General features: G+C 32.8%; 3 protein-coding genes across 5 annotated transcripts; all 3 read right to left on the bottom strand.

Annotated features, from left to right (window-relative positions):
• Positions 1-984: 984 nt before the first annotated feature.
• On the bottom strand, positions 985-4,191 carry LOC137831864 (Actin-like ATPase superfamily protein). The gene is made up of 5 exons (XM_068639724.2): positions 4,049-4,191; positions 3,317-3,878; positions 2,752-2,907; positions 2,300-2,663; positions 985-1,425 (listed from the first exon to the last, which is right to left on the bottom strand). Exons 2-4 carry the CDS (start codon positions 3,869-3,871, stop codon positions 2,316-2,318), a joined length of 1,059 nt encoding a protein of 352 aa, XP_068495825.1. The 5' UTR covers positions 3,872-3,878; positions 4,049-4,191; the 3' UTR covers positions 985-1,425; positions 2,300-2,315.
• Positions 4,192-6,035: 1,844 nt separating this feature from the next.
• On the bottom strand, positions 6,036-9,895 carry HWS (Galactose oxidase/kelch repeat superfamily protein). Of its 3 annotated transcripts, none has more exons than XM_068639755.2 (2): positions 9,778-9,895; positions 6,036-7,475 (listed from the first exon to the last, which is right to left on the bottom strand). In XM_068639755.2, the coding sequence occupies exon 2, from the start codon at positions 7,454-7,456 to the stop codon at positions 6,242-6,244; it is 1,215 nt and encodes a 404-aa protein (XP_068495856.2). In that variant the 5' UTR covers positions 7,457-7,475; positions 9,778-9,895; the 3' UTR covers positions 6,036-6,241. The 3 variants fall into 3 exon arrangements, with proteins under 3 accessions (XP_068495856.2, XP_068495854.2, XP_068495855.2); XM_068639753.2 differs by having other exon boundaries at positions 9,361-9,865; XM_068639754.2 differs by lacking the exon at positions 9,778-9,895 and adding an exon at positions 9,361-9,760 and having other exon boundaries at positions 6,036-8,378.
• Positions 9,896-17,636: 7,741 nt separating this feature from the next.
• LOC137831863 (Calcium-dependent lipid-binding (CaLB domain) family protein) lies at positions 17,637-18,730 on the bottom strand. Its single transcript, XM_068639723.2, has one exon. The coding sequence runs from the start codon at positions 18,561-18,563 to the stop codon at positions 17,814-17,816; it is 750 nt and encodes a 249-aa protein (XP_068495824.1). The 5' UTR covers positions 18,564-18,730; the 3' UTR covers positions 17,637-17,813.
• Between the last annotated feature and the right edge of the window lie 845 nt (positions 18,731-19,575).

The following is a 19,575-nucleotide window of genomic DNA, read 5'->3' as shown; positions in this document are numbered from 1 at the left end:
GTTATGACAGATTTCATTACAATTTTAACCCATGCAGAGTGTGCCATTGCCCTTGGGGCTAGACCTTCACTTTTCTTTTTTGGTCTTTCAATCAATAAAAATGACAAATATGTACTTGTTCACCAAGTCAGTTGGTTTATTGGACAGCAAATATCTCTGCTAAATGCATCTAATTGAACTTGGTACATCACTACTTATAGGTAAGTTTCACTTCGAGCATACTTTTTCGTAATAAGTTGTAAATTAGTTAAATTTCACTCGAGCACATCTTTTTATAATAAGTCGGTGTCTTTAACTATGTAGTTGCATTTTCTTTTTGTAATTGGACTGATATTTTTGGATCTCTTTTCATTAAAGTGATTGTGTTCCAAAAAAGGAAAACTAACCTAAACAATAATACATATTTGGATATATTTTTGGATATCTTGAGAAATGATGCTTAACTTGGTAGCAAAATCAAGCTAACACATGTAATAGTCCTTCTCATGGTAAATAGAGGACGTGAACCGTGAAACATGCACCTTCTGGCTTTACACAGTAATAGTTAAAATCAACTGGAAAGATGCAAATGTTCCTTGCTTATCAGGGTTAGTATAACTGCAGGATATATGCTCTTTATGCTTGGGACTCAAATAAGAGGCGACTTAAAACACCTTTAGATTATGCGGGGTTGTGCTTGTTTTCCAAATCCTTCGACAAGCATGATGAATTTCACACAAACAAAATTGTACTTTGAGAAAATATTTTTATTTTCACTTTCAATCTCAAAATCACCACTTTATGTAAATCAACAGGAAAATTACATTTATTCAGATCAGCCAAGCCTTTGAATGTGGGCCAAATATACTATTCAAATGCTACTTTGGGAATGACTATAACTTTGGACTAGTACTTTCTTAATGGCTTATCATAAAAAAGTTGTGGAAATTTGATCCTACTTTTTTTTATCGATCATGCCCAGGTAACTCTAGGTAATAGAATAAGTTTTCAAAAGATCAACCTCATTTACTTGACATGGAAAATGGTATCGAGAATCAGGTCATGTTTCATAATTTTAAAGTGCTTGTTGACCTGCAGGCAATATACATAACAAAGACTGAAGATTGAGTACCTTGGTGAACATAGACATATGACATGGACAAGTTCTATAGTCTGTGTATGTCGTCCTCTACGACGGAGAAAAGAGCTACTGTAAATGCTTTTCATTGACTTTGGTACAATGCCAGTGTCACTGCTAGACCGTGGTACATCCTAGACTACTGAATAATACAACAAAAATATCAAACAATTTGACGTGTTTCTTCATACATAAATTTACTGTGCGAATATCAAGATCCTCGAGCTTTAAGGAGGTTAATTTGTGAATATCAAGCAGCCACAGTTCTTTTTGTACTAAGTTACCAACGCGAGCACTGAGAATCAGACCTGTGGGATCAGCACGAAAAATAAATTCCTTAAACAATGAAACACGCAATATTCAATTATATTGCTACCTTTTCACAGATTTAGTAGAAACCAAATAGTAACAAAATAGGTATTCTATAAAAAAAACTTTGTAAAGGATTAACTAGTGTCACAATTTTACCCTAGTAGGACCAGGAAAGGTCCCACCAAGGAGGATGGAAGGGGAACGGACAAGAACGGGTATGGGATGTCCCCTAGAGCGGGTACTGAATTCCCCATACCAAGAACTCTAGCAAACAAATTTCAACCAAAAGGGCTAACATTTTTCATATCTTTTTTCTCTAAAATTCAATTTCAGATCCCTAGTTGTGATTCCCGCATTATACCTGTCGTTTTTCAAATGATTTAGTTGTCCTTTTTGACTTACATGCTAGAGCTGGAAAAAAGAAGCCAGGTTTGTGGATCTTAATGATAAATGAATTTAACACAACTATGCATACAAAATTTCCCAGCTAAATTTTTGACAAAACTAAGCATAATGTTTGAGTCGTACAAAATCATGTTAAAATAATAGGTCATTGATTTAAGTAAATGTTTATAGTTTTAGTCTCAACGTTAAATAATTGATTTTGAATTGAAACAATTTTAGCTAACTTTTATGTTGAATAAAAAAGTTGATAATCAATTTTACTACTAACTTTCTTTTAGAAAAAAAACATCCCACTATAAATAAATCACTTCAGTTCAAAACCAATTCTAATAAGAAATAATTTTGCAAAATCAGTTGCAAAATTACTACAAATTTTACAAACACTGAAATACTCACCCAAATGCATGTTAAATATTCTACACTAAAGGTCTAATTAAGTGCACAACAGTACAAGAATGACTGCACCTCAAAGATTGACAAATCAAATGTTCTTCTCTGCAAGGCCATTCAATTTTTCCAAATCTGCTTCTCTCCATATTGCTTTCACTTCATCTGTCCGAAACCGCTGTGTGAATGTTGAATTCTCTAGTGAAGTCGATGCACCATGAGCAAATTCAAGGAGACCAGTATAAGCTATCATTGCTCCATTGTCAATGCAATACCGATCATCAGTAGCAAACAATCTTCCACCACGTTCAGAGCACATGATTCTCATCATCTCTTGCAACCGCTCATTGCAACCTACACCACCAACTATAAGAACATCTTTTGTGTCACAATGAGCCATAGCCCGCTCGGTGATCTCCACAAGCATAGCAAACAGTGTCTCCTGCAACATACTAAAACACATCAACTTACACATTCATCATTCATTAATTTATATAACAGAAAGGGGTCGGCACACAAATTAAATGCACCTGCAAAGAGTAGCACAAATCTGCAGGCGTGCACTCATTATTCTTTAGCTTTTCAACAGCAGTTGCTTCAATATAGCTCAAGATTCCACTAAAAGATACATCCATCCCTTTCACAACATAAGGCAGGTCTATAAACTTCTCTCCTTTTTTTGCAAGCTAAATGATAAGAAAACTACATAAGCCAAGTAGTGATATATTCTCAAAGTGAAGGTAAGACAATTCCAATGAAAAAGAATAACAAAATTAGTCTATACATCATATCCTTCACATGGCACAAACTATCTAAAAACATATTCAATCTAGATTAGATAAATTTCTCCATGTATACCTAATAAAAATATAATAAATTAAGATGATATGATGAGCTAAAATTAACTTATTTAATCTTAAAAATTCTCTCATTTAGCTATCGTAAAAGATCAAGCTGCATAAATTGACTTTAAACAGTAACAAAAACTCAATTCACTCTCATTTTTTTTCCTTCTAAAAGTACTCACATTCATTTTCTTCCCTTATGAGTATTTAGGGATAGGGTCATTCAAAGAAGGATTTAGTAAAGTACAACCTGCTCAATGTTATATCCGGGGCTTGGATCATTGGAAAGGGTCAAGACCCTTGCAAAGCGATCCAAGCAATTTCCCACAGCAATATCAATGGTCTCTCCAAAGATTCTATAACGCCCCTCACTGTAAGCAATGACTTGAGTGTTGCCACCACTGACATACAAGACAACAGGGTCATCAGCACCGGTTACAATCCTTCCCATCTCAATGTGCGCCACACAGTGATTGACACCAACAATTGGCTTCTTCCAAAGCAGTGAGAGCACACGAACAACAATAGCAGAGACTTGAAGAGGAGCTCCCATGCCAGGACCCTTGGTGTAGCAGAGACAGTCAATGTCCTGAGGAAGGAGCTTTGCAGTTTCCAAAGCGGATTTGACAAGGGGAAGAACATGTTGGAGATGGTGTTGTGCTGTCTCTCTGGGAAGAAAGCCTTGACCAGGAGGAGTGATGTATGTGTGGCGTGGGTTTGACAGGATAGTGCCATCTAAGGTCACCACACCAACACCAATCTTATTTGCTGAACCCTCAAACCCCAAAGCTATCATTCTCTTCATCTTCACTCTGGGATCAAAATTAGATAAGGAAAACAAATCAATCACTGGCTTTTGATTATGACTAGGTTGTGTAATTACAAATTCCAAAAGAAAATAAGAGGGATAATATAAGATTTTTATAGTGTAAAGTGTAGAAAAGGATGAGAAATTGAGATGCTAGGCGAAGAAACGCATTACCTAGAGCAGTCGGCAGTTTGGGATAACCGTTCCTTAAATCCTTAAACTTCGGAACTGAATGGGAGGGTTTATGTTTTGTCTCTCTCACGTATTTTTGTTCCTCCTTGGAGCTAATAAGATTCTCCATGGACTTCATTCGGCCCGAAAAATTCGTGGGCTCTTACCAGGCTTTAGACGTTTTTTTCCTGCACTTCTATAGTTTCTTATGGCACCTCATAAGTCAGCCCGTTTAACTCTTAAAAATACATTTTAAATTATAGAATTAAAAAAATCTCTCTAAAAATACTTTCTGAATTCAACAATCTGAATTTTTTATTTATTTTAAATTATAGAATCCAGAAGTTATTTTTTAATCCGAAAATATTTTCTGAACTCTACAACCTAAATTCTTTTTTAAGAAATATATTTTGGGTCATAGAATCTAAAAATTACACGATAAAAAAAATACATTTTCAATTCTGCAATCCAAATTATATTTTGTTTTAAAAAATATATTTTGAATTATAAAATTCAAAATTAATATAATATATTTCAATGTAGTAAATTAATATAATACATTTTATGCATACTTTTAAAATATCCATTTAAAATATGTTTATATTTATATATAATAAATTAAGAATGGCTCTTGACCAACCTTATATAATATTAAGCGATTTACAAAAAAAATATTTTTTAATTTTTTTTCTACAGAGTGTTTAGTGGACATTCTAATCAATTATACCCGTGTAATAATTGATTATGGATAGGTTAACATGATTTTTCAAATAATTGATTAGGTGATAATTTTATTTTATTTTTAAATTTTTTTATTGTGCATTTAGTCTATTGTTCTTTACAAATTGATGAATGATGTATAGAGGAGAAACAAGAGAGAATAAAGAATTATAGAGTTACAAAAAATAAAAATAATTTATATAATGTTATAAAATGAAGGGTTGAAGATAATTTGTTAGAAAGATGAATGGGGTGGGTGTGGTTATTAAATTAAAGCTTAACCTGGAATGGGTGCAAGCCTATTCATGCTCCGCTCAACTTTAGAAGGTGGGGAATATAAAATGATTTTGAAAAAGGAGAAAAATACAATAAGTTATGTTTTCATAAATTGGAATAGGATGTGACGCATTTGTTCTGCTATGTATATTATTATAACTTACTTTTATTCTTAGTCGGCAATTCTTTCTTCAATTGTTTGAATATTCTTGGCATGCCTTGTTGGCTACTGAATGAATGAATGGAAGTCATATCTAAAAAAGATGTTTATTTAACCTTTATATGTCACATCTTTACCAGAGAAAACCCAACTTCCTCAAACCACTCGTGGACCTCACTTATTTGCCATAAACTCTAAAAGCACTTTTATTTTTCAACCTTTTTTTAATTTGCCAAACATGTAAATAGTCATGTACGGACGACACACTCAATAGAAGGTAATCTTGGCCTAGCATGTCCATTGGCTCACCAATAAGTCAAAACTTACTTATGGATAGCTATAAAAATTTCCATAAAAGTCCATTTAAAATCATTCATGAGCCTCAAAGTTTAGTCAACATACAACCCTTCCTTTTCTTCAGGGTCTACACAAGAATAAGACAAACGGACTCAGTAATCTAGCCTAACCATGGAGTGATTTCCCATAAAGCATAATAGCATGTCTTGAAAATTTTGACTCAGTAAAAGTACAGCAATGAAGACAGTCTAAATAGTATTACATAGCTATAAAAGACACCAGTGGTATGCGGAAGGAAATAGTGTAGTCGTTCAGAAATTGAAGCCATCTGAGCTCTTAGAATGATGGATCATACAAAGCAAATGAAATGAATGTAATTCCACCACAGAATAAAATTTTCTGGAAAAGCAACGATAAACATAAAACAACTCTATGGGGAAATGTTATGTTGGTCCGGATTCGTACATGCATTATACATTTCAATCAAAATTTGTAATTGTTATTAGAGCAAGTGCATGAATAGAGAATAAAAAAAGGTAAAAAAAATATATGGCTGTGGTATTTTCAAATGCTATTAATAATATTCCTGTATCCATGAATAGGCAGTTTTATCAGCAAGAACATTTTGTATGAACTGTGAAAACACTGAAATTATAACAAATTTGTACTTCAAGAACAATGGAAGAAAATGAGCAGAAACCTTGGACACAATTCTCAATAGCAGCTGCTGATTGTAAGGAGAACTACGGAGCTATTTCAAGTCTAGGCTCAAAGCAAAAGCCAGTAAAAAGCTGCAGCGGGAACCGTTTTGTCACAGGGCACTTCTGAGACCATTTCCATTGTTTATGGCTCGTGTCAAATATGAGAAGCGCCGGAGCTCCATAACTCTGAATATATATCAGATCATCTGCACCACTGCTAGCAAAAACATCATCAAACTCTCCAAAGCCTTGGAAGAATTTGTGGGGCATTCGAGCAATTTCTTCCCACCTCTTATCATTTAGAAGCCAGATACCAATTCCTTTTATTATGTCAGGTCGATCTGGTTTGCCAATTCCTCCCACCATTACAAGTTTCTCCTTCAGATTCATCAGACGGCCACAAGTTAGAGAACAAGGTACTGGAATAAAGCTCCTTGTCAAGCTACATTGAGAAGAACGGTTAGACATGTTGTATGCAATTAGGGCATGACGATTTTCTGGTTGGCCACCCCCAGTTGAATAAACTAAAAAGTATAGCATCCCATTGCATATAACACTCTCATCACCACCTCTCCACCCCATCAAAACTTCAGTTAAAGTGGTCACCCAGGTTGTGTTTACTGAATTGTATACATGAATTGAGATGTCCCACTGGAAAAAGTTCTCCGGAACTTGTTTAGATTTTACAATTGCCACAGAATAAATGTGAGATTCTCTGTTCACTGAGATTGCTAATGCACTGTAATCAGAAAATTTCAAACCAGGAGGCTCCTCCAGCTTCCTGTAGGTTTTGGTAATTGGATTGCAGATGCATAATTCACTTCTGCTGTCGTTGTCCATGAAGCAGACCATGCCAATTGATGAAGCAATGAACCAATTTGATGTTCCAATGCATGGAAGTTCTATGCTATACCATTTACGAAAAACAGGATCAAAAGCATAACCAATTGGTTCATCAGAGCTTGTAAACATAAAATACCATGGTTTCTGCGGTAGAACATGTGAAAGGTTCCATAAAAACCTCTCTGAATTAACACTTTCATGCCATCTCTTAGACACACAACCGGCTCTAAAAATGCTTGCAATGGGTAGATAGGCTAGGATTCGTTCCAACAAGTCATCAGGCAAAATGACATCCAAAGAAACAGCAGTTGCATCTTTGTCTCCTTCCTCACCAAGTTCTAAAAATGAATCAAACACTCCACTCTCCCTCTGTCTGTCATCATAGTGGCTTATCCAAGATGTTTCTCCAGCCATAGGAGTTGGGAAGAAATACCTAGTGAGTATAGTAAAGCACAGAAGGAAAAAGAGCTGATTATTAAAGCTTCCTAAAATCAAATAAAAAAGAACACATGGTTTTTTCATCTAAGGATATACTAGATCATGGAAATATGCATCCTATTTTCAAATTGGACAAGGTGAAGCACTTATGGTTTATGGACAAATTGAAGGCCTTTCAGATCATCCAACCAATAATACCACAGTACGATAACATACAAAAAGCAAGGTAGAGAAGGCAGGTAAATTCCCAAATTGCTTTGTAGGATTTTACAAAATTCATAATGCATATTCATAATCCATATAACGTAAATGTCAGGCATCATATTCATTAGTTATAACCCATAAAATAGTAAAAAACTCAACAATTCCAAACACAAGTAAACAGCGCATTACAAGGCATAAACTTAAATACCAAAAACAATTCTCTAATTCTAGAATCTAGATGTCTTATCTAAGTCATGCCACATTGTAATCACAAGGATCCATCATTTGATTCTCGTCTTCAACTCCCTCTGCACTTCAAAATTGTGAACAAGGTAACAGAGTAAAGGTTAGCACGTGGCTGTGTTGCTAGGGATTTAACCAAAAAGAACTAGGAAGAGAGGGTTAGCACTTTTGGGATTGAAATTGAAAAGGAATTTAACTAAGATTGAATTGCTGACAGGGATGAAAATCATGACGTGGTGGAATTTTACATTATTCACAATGTAAAGAAGATCAAATGAAAAATAGAAAATCAATAATTTTTTGCCTTCCCAGAACAAGTAATCAAAGGATCCTGGAAACACAACAAGGAAGGGCAGAAGAAGATGGCAGCAAGAGGATTCATTTCCTTTTAATAAATCAAGTACTGCCAAAGGAGAGGAGCAGTTGAATGGCCATCAACTATCATCCTTTTCTGTAATTTAGAAATTCACATGGTAAAGATGTACATCAGTCACTACAGTAGAAAAATCTGGTATTTTTTTACATGCTACTACGCAAGAACTTGCAAATATTTGGTATATTACAACAGAAAATGCTGACAAAATACAAATCATGATATCAATTCCCATACTAAGAAAACTACTTTAAATTATTTCATATTTGAAACAAATATTGTGAATAAATTGAACAAAAATAGTTGTCAGTTGCAATCTACAAAAGCAAACATTGTCAGGTTAAGCAAAACAAAAATACTGGACGAAATGGGAGAAATTAGAAACATATAACAAGTTTCAGAAAATCTAACTTCATATATGCTACAATTTTCAACTCCCAGAAATAATAAATTACACTGTAAGCACACTCAAAATCTCCATACTTCCAGGTTATCTCAGATTACTAAGGAATCATACGAACAACTTGCATCAACAAAGGATAATTCTATCAAACACAAGAATAACAAAATTTCAACCAATGCAATGAATCCTCAAATCGAATTACGTCAGAAACTGAACAAGCATTTATCAGAAAGAGAAAAAAACGACGGTAAAGCCAACATTTTTAACACCAACTCTTCCAAAGACAGCCCGTTGATCCAAAAACAAAATCTTTTGTCCACAAAAACAACATTGAATGCTAAACAACTCTCCATAACCATCAAGCCCTAAGACAGCGTAGGAAAGACAAAAACTAATAAAGAATCAGGGTTTGGAGGGAAATCAAATGGTGAAAATACCCATAAAAGATAACCCAAGAACCCTCCTCGATCCTGACAAAACTGACCATAGAAGATAACCCGAGCTGATATCAAATTATTGAAACACAGACAGATCAACAAAGACAGAGATGCATCAAGAGAAGATAACAAAAATCAGTTTTTTCTTTTCTTTTCATTTTTCTTTAAATAAGAGCGAAAAAAGAGAACATTTTGAGAATTTGTAGCTGAAACCCGTTACCTGGTTTGAAACAGTCGAACAGTGTGAGAGGTTGAATGAGGCACACCACAGCACACTCCAGCAACGGGTTTGTAGGAAAGAGAGAAAAACGGAGAAAAAGAAAGAAAAGTGTAGGCGCAATTGAAGGGATTGAGTTAGAGAAGTGGGTGAGTTTTCCTTCAAATGGGAGAACAGAGAAACGGGTTGCTGTAGATTTAGTTGATAAACAAGGCGAAGCAACACCAACACATTGAACCCAAGACACCCAACACAGCACTCGAGAGAGAAAGAGAAAGAGAAAGAGAAAGAGTGTGTTATATTTATTTATATTATATGTTTGCGTTCTTTTTCGTTTCTTTTTTGATACGACAAAAACGACAGGCAGGTAATGAAGTGAGCAAGAGGTTTCTCTATATACTCTATGCACTATAGGAATACCAATGCTGCTTGCTTTTCTGCCACAGAGAGAGGCGCGTGATGGCGCGTGTCTCCTCTGTTCAGTGCTTCCATTGCACAATGGTTGAAGGGTTCAGTTGAGGGAGGGGTTTTATAATTAATATCCCATTATTATTATTTATTTAGATTTGGGCCGTACTCAATTAATTTTATAAAGTTCTCCATGTGCATAATGTGCTTTGCTATTTACCCCAATAGCTTTGATAGGAATCGTCGTCATTTTACTTTTTTTTTTCAATATATTTTTTTTATATAAATTTGATGACGGTGTTCTGATAAATTTATTAAATATTAATTTATTAAAAATAAACTTTAAATAATTCCAATAATATATTAAAAAGTCTACGTATTATAAAACCGGTTTATAAAATAAAATTTATACTACGTCATTAATCGATAGTTTACATAATGATGAAGTCCTGTTCCGTCCTACCATCTACTATTTAGGTTTCTAGTTTTTGACATTAATATCTCTTTTTTTTCATGCTCTCTCTTTAAACTTTTAACATTATCATCAAATCTGGTAAGAATATATTAAAAAAAAAATCTGAATTTTCTCTAGTTGAACCATTGCAAAAGCTGACCATTTATAAAATCTGAGTTTGGAATTTTCCCCCTCCAAGATAAGGATGAAAAACATTTCAAAGATATTTGATGATGGACTGAGAACCACAATTTATTCATCGTCCTACGAATAATAAAAACAACTGACACATATATATTCCAGTTTCGTATATATATTTGGAACGAAGAAAAGTACATTTGGAATGAAGAAAACTCATTAAAAAGGTTAATGAAAAAAATAATAATAAATGGATTTAATTTATTATGCATATATATTATGATTATTTTTTAAATAAAAGTAGTATGTTATTATATGTTACTGGGTCCGAATGTAGGTAATTTAATAGGTTGACTAAAATATTGGATGAATATGAATAAAATGGATAAACCTAGAAATGAAAGGGTTGAAGAGTAGTTTTGTTTTTTATTTTGTTGGAAGCATGGAGTCATATTCAAGTTGCCATATTCAGTGACACTCTTCACTCTTTTCTCTCAAACTCAGGGATATGCTTTGCCAACCTCCACAGATTTCTCTTCACCCTTTTCTTTTTTCTTTTTTCTTTATTCCATTTCCATATTTCAACTTCTTTTTTCTTACCCTTTTTAGTTTTAAGACCATAAAGAAGTCTGTGGGCTTGGACTATCAGTTTGTTACCTCATGGGCTTTTGGGCCTCTTCACCTTAATCCTATCTCATCTTAACTTTCTTTCCCAAACAATTTTATATTACCATCTTAAATCACACAACTTGAAGATTCATGCTAATTAGAAATAAAAAAATTTATAATATTTTGACATGAGGAGATTCCTGCGGATTTTTCTAAAGATTTTATATATATTGATATAGTGAAAAAGGCATCTAAATTACAACTACACTACAAACATGACTCTTAAGTACAATTATTTATAATATCGCGATCTTATCAGAGTTTTCGTCACCACCAATTTTTTTTGTTTTGATAAAACAGGTGAAGAAAAGGAATGGTAGAGAGAGAAATAAAAAAGTTGAGTGTGATATAATAATATATATAATGAGGGTTTGTTGGGTGTGTGTAGAAAATTGTGAAGAATTGGTGAAAAAAGAGATGGTAAGTGGCAGCACCACTATAGTTGAACCCTCTTTCCAGCCAAGTACTTTCAATGCTTTATTCAAACCCTTCAACCATTCATTTCTCCACTTATCTATACATTTCTGAATCAAAACCTACCAAATACTCAGACTATGGCCAAATATTGAAAACAATGTATCTTCTGTTAACTCATCCAATTTCCTCCATAACATTTTAACCTACCACTTCTTTTCCAATTAACACACATATTCCTCCGTCTTCAATATAACAAAAAAATTAAGCCATTTAGAAATCCTAAACAAAAAAGTTATATACCTTTTTATTGAAAATAAAACCATAATAAAGTGATGATGATTTAAAAGATAAATTTAAATTTTTCTTTATATATTGTATTTATGATGAAAAGACCAAAAAAACTTGAAATATTAATGAAATACAAAAATATTGTATTCATTTTATGTTTTTATTTTTTCTCTCCTGTTTTTATCCAATGATTGTCGAATTTGTTGATGAAACATTGATGTTTAAATTAGTAGGAATTGAATATATATTTTAGAAGTATTTAGTAAGTAAATAAGAGATTGAGTGAGTAATCAAGTTATAATTATAAGACTTTTGGGTCTAAATTAATATCTAAATATAAGAATTTCAACAAACACTTTATGTACAAAAGCTATCTATCTATACATCCCAACAAAAATCGACAACCTATCTATATAACTAGAATTACTCTTATAACAAATTTTTTTAATAAGACTTTCAAAATTAAAATTTTGGAGATCTAACATATTTCTTTGTCTAGAGGTATTTAGAGATAACAATAGAATACATATGTGCCAACCAAATATACTTTGTTTGGACTTGCTACAAGACATTGGGATGATATATTCTACTTCCGTTGTTACTCCTATGAATAATACTATAAAGTTTTGCATCCATTACTAGAGATACTCTACTTGATATCTCTCTTCATCTAAGATTCATCGAGAGACTTATATACTTAACTAACACGAGACCATATAAACTCAAGTTGTACACCATCTTAGTCAGTTTGTCTTTGCACCAACAAACGATAATCATCAAGCAACTAAGCATATTTTGTGTTATTTGAAATAGAATTCCGGGAAAGGCATATTTCTTGCAACCAATAGTGAGGCTCAACACAAAAATTATAATGACTCAGATTCAGTAGGGTGTGATTATACAAGAAGATATGTGATTGACAATTCTCTCATATCTTGACATTCCAAAATTTAATCTATTGTTTCAAGAAGTTTGTCAAAAGTTGAGTACAATTACTTATATATCTTCTTGATGATATAAAATTTGATTACAAAGATCTAACATTACTTTATTGTGACAATTTGTCATCAATCCATATTGCCTCCAACCAAGTTATGCATGAATGGATAAAACACATTAAAATTAATTATCATATGGTTAGAGAAAAAGTTAATAGTGGATTGTTCCCTTTATGTCTTCTATGTTCAACTATGTTCCAATTTAAACATGTTTAATTTGTATTCCAAAGTTGAGAGGAGCATTCTCAACAACAAAGAGTTGAAAAATTGATAACAAAAGGTTGGAGAGAAACATTATTTGACATGTCCATATCATATTTCTCTTTCTATAATATTTAGTCATTTTCTCTTTCCATGATGATCAATCTTGTTCTTCTCATTTTGTTCTCTCCTTGTACATGTGAAATTGGAAAATACAATCAAACTCAATGTTAACAAATACTTTAATATATTATTTTCTAAGCATTTATTTTAAATAAAAATGTATATTAGATTAAACAGTGCGAAAAAGGTGCGATTGACCTTTGACTGACAAAAATAATCACGAATAAATTTGTTTTAAAGACACTATGTTATGGTTTCATTAAGATTATTTCTCATCTACAAGTTATTAGATACTAAAGTGAAAGAATTTTTTCATTTAACTTGATTAGCATTCGTGTACCTAATTGATCATCATCTCGTGCACTTAAATATGAATCTTCTCAACTCAGTTAGTTGGCATCAATTAATGGAAAAAACAAATGATTGATAATTTGTAATTTTACAAACATTTTCTTATTTCTTGAAAACTATTAAAAATAATATTTGAAGAGGATATTGGAGAAACTGAGACTGAATAAATGTAATTCAAACACGTAGATAGCACCATCCTGAGATGAGAGGAGTTGGTGGAGTTGAAAAAATGGAGAAAAGAGACAATTCAACACTGTTTATTATAATGTTTGTTAATGGACTTATTTTTAGAATATTCTAGGGTATTACAACGAGACATCTTTTTTGTTTCTTACTAATGTTAGGTTTGTTTGGGTTGGATTTTTTAAAATATATATTCTTTTATAACAATTAGTAAACTTCAATTTTAACTGTTATGATTTTGTATTTGTGACACTCATTAACGGTTTATATGTTTGATAGAATATCAAGTGATGATTTTACGTAATGTACTAGGATTTTTATAGTATAATGTCTAACATGTTATATTTAAAAAAAAAGTAAAACAAATATTAGTTATATATGTTAAGAAAATTAGGAATCAAATACAATAATTTCAGGTTTTGAATAAATTATTTTTTAAAATAAGAATTGTTCCTACTAGGGAGATGAGACATAAAGAACTATTGAAGTCTTCTTTTCCTTCCTTCGGTCGGTCAGGTGACTGGGTGGTGTACTGGGATTCTTCTCGTCTTCTTGCCTCTCCTTTGGTACTCGGCCTCGGCTGAACACCGGATGGTGGGGTACCTGCGAAGACACTTCGACGCTCAAGTCAGTAAAGCGGGTGGTCAGCTCTCAGGTAGGTGAACAGTAATAAATGACATACCTTACTCTTTGGGATGCGCACTATTTATATTATTATAATGGACCTACCTTGTTGGACCCGTTTATCGAGGTGGATACTGCTTAGGGTTGTATTACCTAATTCTTGATGATGGATTAGCTTCACTAATCTCAGTTTGAGCGATAATTGTAATAGGCTTCGGCCATCGGTCAAGCTCCCATGGTGTGGGTCGGCCACCGGCCAAATCCTTGTGGTCTCGACCGTCTCGGCCAAGCCTTCTAAGGACTCGGCCCAGCCTTCTAAGGACTCGGCCAAGTGTATCGTCGGCCTCGTCCTCTCAATCGAAGTTCTTAAGCCTCGACCAGGTTCCCCAAGTGTCGGTCAGGTAGACTCGGCCTCGGACAGCCAGGTGGATCCCGGCTTCGTCCATACCAGTACAAGAATCAAAACTAAATTTGTGAATTTAATAATAATTAGAAATAATAACATCAAATTTCACGAGAGGGGAAAGCCGACGAATTGAAAAAATTGAAATTACAAATTTTTAAATTTATATTAATGAAATAAATTTTATCTTTTATAATAAAGTTTTAAAATATTTAATGACAACATCGTAAATACGTAATAAAATAATTCAAATATACATTGAAAATGTGTTTGAGAGATTAAACCAAATTATCCATGTTAGTTATGGTTTTACTTTTTAAAAATGGAATAAAATAATTTATGGTTTTTATACAAGCGGAGTTACGGAGGCCAATATTAATACAAACCGTCGGCAAGAGAAGAAAAGACACCAAAATTGCATTATTTTTAAAACAATGTTCCTTCCTGTTATTTCACTGCAACTAAAACTATTAAAAAACATGTATAAAAAATAATAATAAAACTATTAAAAGAAAAATTATTTTGAGGTACTTTATGTAAGTTGTGGTGTATGATGTATATAAGTTGCTTGCGATCATCGTCACCCAAAACGTTAAGATTGAAATTTTGTGGCTGCGTTGCTAATTTCAGTCATTCTTGTTTACGTTGGCTGCAGAGATAAGACAGAACGTTCTTAAATTAGGTCAAGAATATGAAAAGAGTTTGGCAGTTGTTTGGTACGTTTTAGTGACACAAAACATACCATTTTAGGGCTATTAAAAATAACATTTTTTAACAATTTAAAAAAAATAAACTTACCAATCGATCATCTAGTCTTACACATAATTAATGGTATATAAAATAAGTTGAGCACAATATTCATTTCATATATATTTAAGGCCGTTAATTAATAGTACTACTGGTAAGCATAATTTTATTTATACTACTAGCTTTAATAATAGACTAATAGATAGTAATTATAAATAAATTTACTCTTAAGTAGAGTAAATTGTATAGTGGTTACAAAGTAGATGGAGATAAGCGTGTAAAGTTAAAAAAAATAGATATTAGAGAGAATTATGAGTAAATATAGTTTGCGATTAAATAAGAAATAAAATTTGAGGATTCTATAAAGTTAAGAATGATAAACTGTTAACAAACTTTATATCATAATATTTTCTCAAGATTTTTTGAGATAAAAACCTATGAAAAGATACCAGTTTTTCACTTCTTTGTAATCCTCTTTTTTTTCGCATGAAAGACTAAATTTCTTTGGATTAATTCTCTTGTAATTTTACATTTGAGTTCTTAGATTTTGTGCAATTAAAGTGGATGCATGATTTAAGAGGTGAAAAATTAAAAACTACTGTTCAAAGAAGAGAGCATTAAATTCATTTTAGTTTTTTTCTTTGTAATCTTTTCTTTTTGTTTCTGCATGAAAGACTAAAGTCTTTTGGATTAATTCTTTTGTAATTTCACATTAAGGTTTGATTAATTCAATTTGTTTAGACGATTGAATGAATAATATAATTATCAACTAATAAACAATTCATTGTTATAAAAACTTTAGAATTAACCTCTTTTCTATACTGTTTTTCATTGTCAACTTACTTTTGTGCACAACAATTTAAAACTCCTTTTGTTTACTTTATTATTGTTATTGTTAATCTTACCATTTGCATGAATTATGAAGATTGTTTGATTGATTTCATTTTTTGATTGATTAGAAAACGATTTGTGGTCATCTGACCTTATATATATTGTCTTTAGTATTAAACGATCTAACACAATTTATCTTTAGACAATCATTTTAAGTTGACCATTAAATGATAACTATAACTCATCATTCTCAAAAATATCAATATGAAAATTATCTTGCATAAAGAGAATTGAAAATATCAAATATAATTTTTTTATAAAAAATTCTTTGATTAGTCTCATTAGAAGTCATTTTGATAACACTAATCGAATTATGGTTGTTAAATTTCAAAAGTTCCACTTTTTAGGATGAATATATAATTTATATTACAATGCAATGACCAACATCTTAAGCAAAACATTTTGACTTAAGGCTATTGAGAATAGCAATTCTTTTATCATGGTGAAAGCAAAAAATGATCTTTGTACCAAGAATGTTTAGGATCTTCAAACTTTAAAAGTACCATTTTTTTTGTAGATTATGAATAAAAAAACCTTGGAACTATATCAACGAACAATTTAAATATAGTATACACTAATAATACATATTAACTATTTTAAAAATCAACAAATATTTGAAAAGAGTTAGTAGTATGCACTAAATACATATTCCTTAATAGATGCAAGTTATCAATTTTTTTAATTGAGTTAGAAGAATAAATTTTAAAAAGATTACATTTTCATGAACTTAATTGGAATGTTCAAATTTAAACGAGTTATGATAGGTCGATATCTTTGTAATTTTATACTACCATTATACAATTATATCTATTATTATTTTATTTTAAATTTTATATTTATTATTAAAAAAAGTCGTCAAATAGTTATTTAAGAAAAAAGTGGTTATGAAAATATCCTTTTCAATTTGAAAGGTGTTTTGAACGCATTAATAAGGAAAACCTACACTGCATTTTTCCAAAGTTTATTGGCATACGTCAATGATTCGTTTCTTCCAAAAGTAGGCACTGTTTATTTTAATGAAATTCATTAGATACATAATTAGAATGTGCTTAACTTAATTCTAACCATGCATTTGTATTAAAACATATATTTTTATTTGAAATATGAAAATGGTTTTCTTTAACACAGTGGTTAAGACGTTGGTGGGCCTTTAATTTTGTACTTGTTGAAACATTGGTTACCAAAAGAAGAGAAGACAAAACATGCTTTAAAATTGACCCAAAATGATGGACCATGAGCAAGGCCCAAACCCAGTACTCGTTTCTTGGTTATGATGATATAACGAGCCACATATTTGGAAATTGTGCTTAGCAGGTACGATGAGAAATCGCTTTCCAATTTTATTCCAATAGTGATTTTTAATCTTTTACATAAAAAATTGAAATTAAGAAAGGAATAAAGAATAATATCCTTCTTCCTTGGAAAGTTTACGTAATCTTGAAATTTCGAATTGACCGAGAGTATAGGAAACTACAACAGAGCAGGGAGTTCGACACGAAAAATGTGAAGGGGAAGGAAGAAAAGGGAAAGAAGAGAAAACAGAGAGAGCTCTTTGGTTGAGTTACCTTTCTGGAGTGGTATTGGTTGGACTGAATTGTTGGTGAACACTACCTTGACTAACCAAACAACACAAGAATCCCGAAGCTGACATTGTCAGCGTTTTAGTTCCCGCCAATTCCCTCACTCCGTTCCAATCCCTCAGCGTTCTAGGCGACGAAGAAGACGACGCCGTCGACGACTCCCCTTCCCCCTCCTCAGTGCAAGAATTATCGCAAGATTCGCTCGACAGAGCTTCCTCTTCCGCCGTCTTTCTCCGCCGCTGCTGTATATTCTCTCCCATCAGGTCGCGGTACCCTATCGCCGAGATCTTATCAAGCGCGGGGAAGCCGGACCCCTCCATCACCATGGCGCCAATGTTCATCACGCCGTGGAACCTCCCTGACGGCCGCCGGATCTGGAAAGCGCTGAAGCACGGCGTCGACTCGTCGGCGTCGCGGGAGAGAATGTTGCTGATGAGGAATCGCAGGGTGCCGACGAGGTGGTCGCGGAAGGTTCCGACGGCGTAGATGGCAATGCAGATGCTGGAGGTGTCGCTGGAGAGAAACTCCGGCGACACGCGGAAGAGGAACTTGTCGTTCCAGGTAGGGTTGTGGCCGCCGAGCTTGTCAACGCGAGTTCTGAGCTTCGTATCGGGGTGGATCCATGTGACGGCGTAGGTTTGGAGCCTTCGCCGAGGAGACGAAGGCGGCTTCAAGCCCTGCGCGGAGATCAAGTTGATCTCCAATACTTGATGCGTCTTCGGCGATGGCATCCTCTCTCTCTCTAGAACCTTCCTTACCACAACATCTTTATTCTTTCTTCGGACTGCGGCAAGATGAACGGTCGTGATGGGCCAAGAAAGAATAAACGGTTGTGATTCCGGCGGAAGAAAGAGACGGCTAATGAGTTTTTGTGAGAGGAAAAGAAAAAGCCGTTGGTTATAATTGGGCTTTTTTTTTGTTATTAGTTAGGGTTAAAAAAAGTAAATTTCGGCTGTAAATAACTGGAGTGGCGTTAGGGTGTGAAAAGCCGCGATGTTGCTTGCCAGTTAATAACTAAACTGTAACTTCTGCAAAGCCTACGCATAATAACCCATAATTCAGTTATTTTGGATTTTTCATTGCTATTTTAAAAGTAAATTAACTATAATATGAACAGCATGAAATTTTATTATTTTCTCTTTTGCACTTTAGGTACATTTTCCACTAAAGTATGCTTATAAAAAATAAAATAAACAAATAACTTTAGTGTATAAGTTAAAAATCATTTGTGAGGAATTTAACTTACAACCGTATAACTTTTATCCATTATTACATTGTTATAATTTTTTTAATTAAATCCTTTTTGTTCAAAAATCATAATTCAATATAATGTTTTAACACATAAACATAGCGAGTTATTATAATATTAGATAATATAGTAATTTTAAATATGATGTTCATATTGTATTGTTTAACAGTATAATAGCACCTAAAAGGTGCAATTTGGGAGCATTCCCTTCTTACTTTTATTTTTGTAAAAAAATTATGAAAATTGTAATTGGTTAGTTCTCTGATTAATATAAACTGAAACAGGGGTACTATTCAAAGTTTGTATATTGGGAAGGAAATAAAATGAAAAGTACAGTATTTTATATAAGATGCAAATATCATACATGAAAGTAAAAAAGATTTTTGTTATTTTCTTAAAATAATCATACATTTGGTCTTTATATACAATGTTTACATATTTCGTTCATACACTTAAAAACCATTATTTAATCTTTAAACATATACTTTTATTTT

Source organism: Phaseolus vulgaris, chromosome 6 (assembly GCF_051622355.1).
Source record: "Phaseolus vulgaris cultivar YP4 chromosome 6, ASM5162235v1, whole genome shotgun sequence".
Taxonomy (NCBI): domain Eukaryota; kingdom Viridiplantae; phylum Streptophyta; class Magnoliopsida; order Fabales; family Fabaceae; genus Phaseolus; species Phaseolus vulgaris.
The sequence above is the reverse complement of the archived record's forward strand: the minus strand, read 5'-3'. Positions and strand labels throughout refer to the sequence as shown.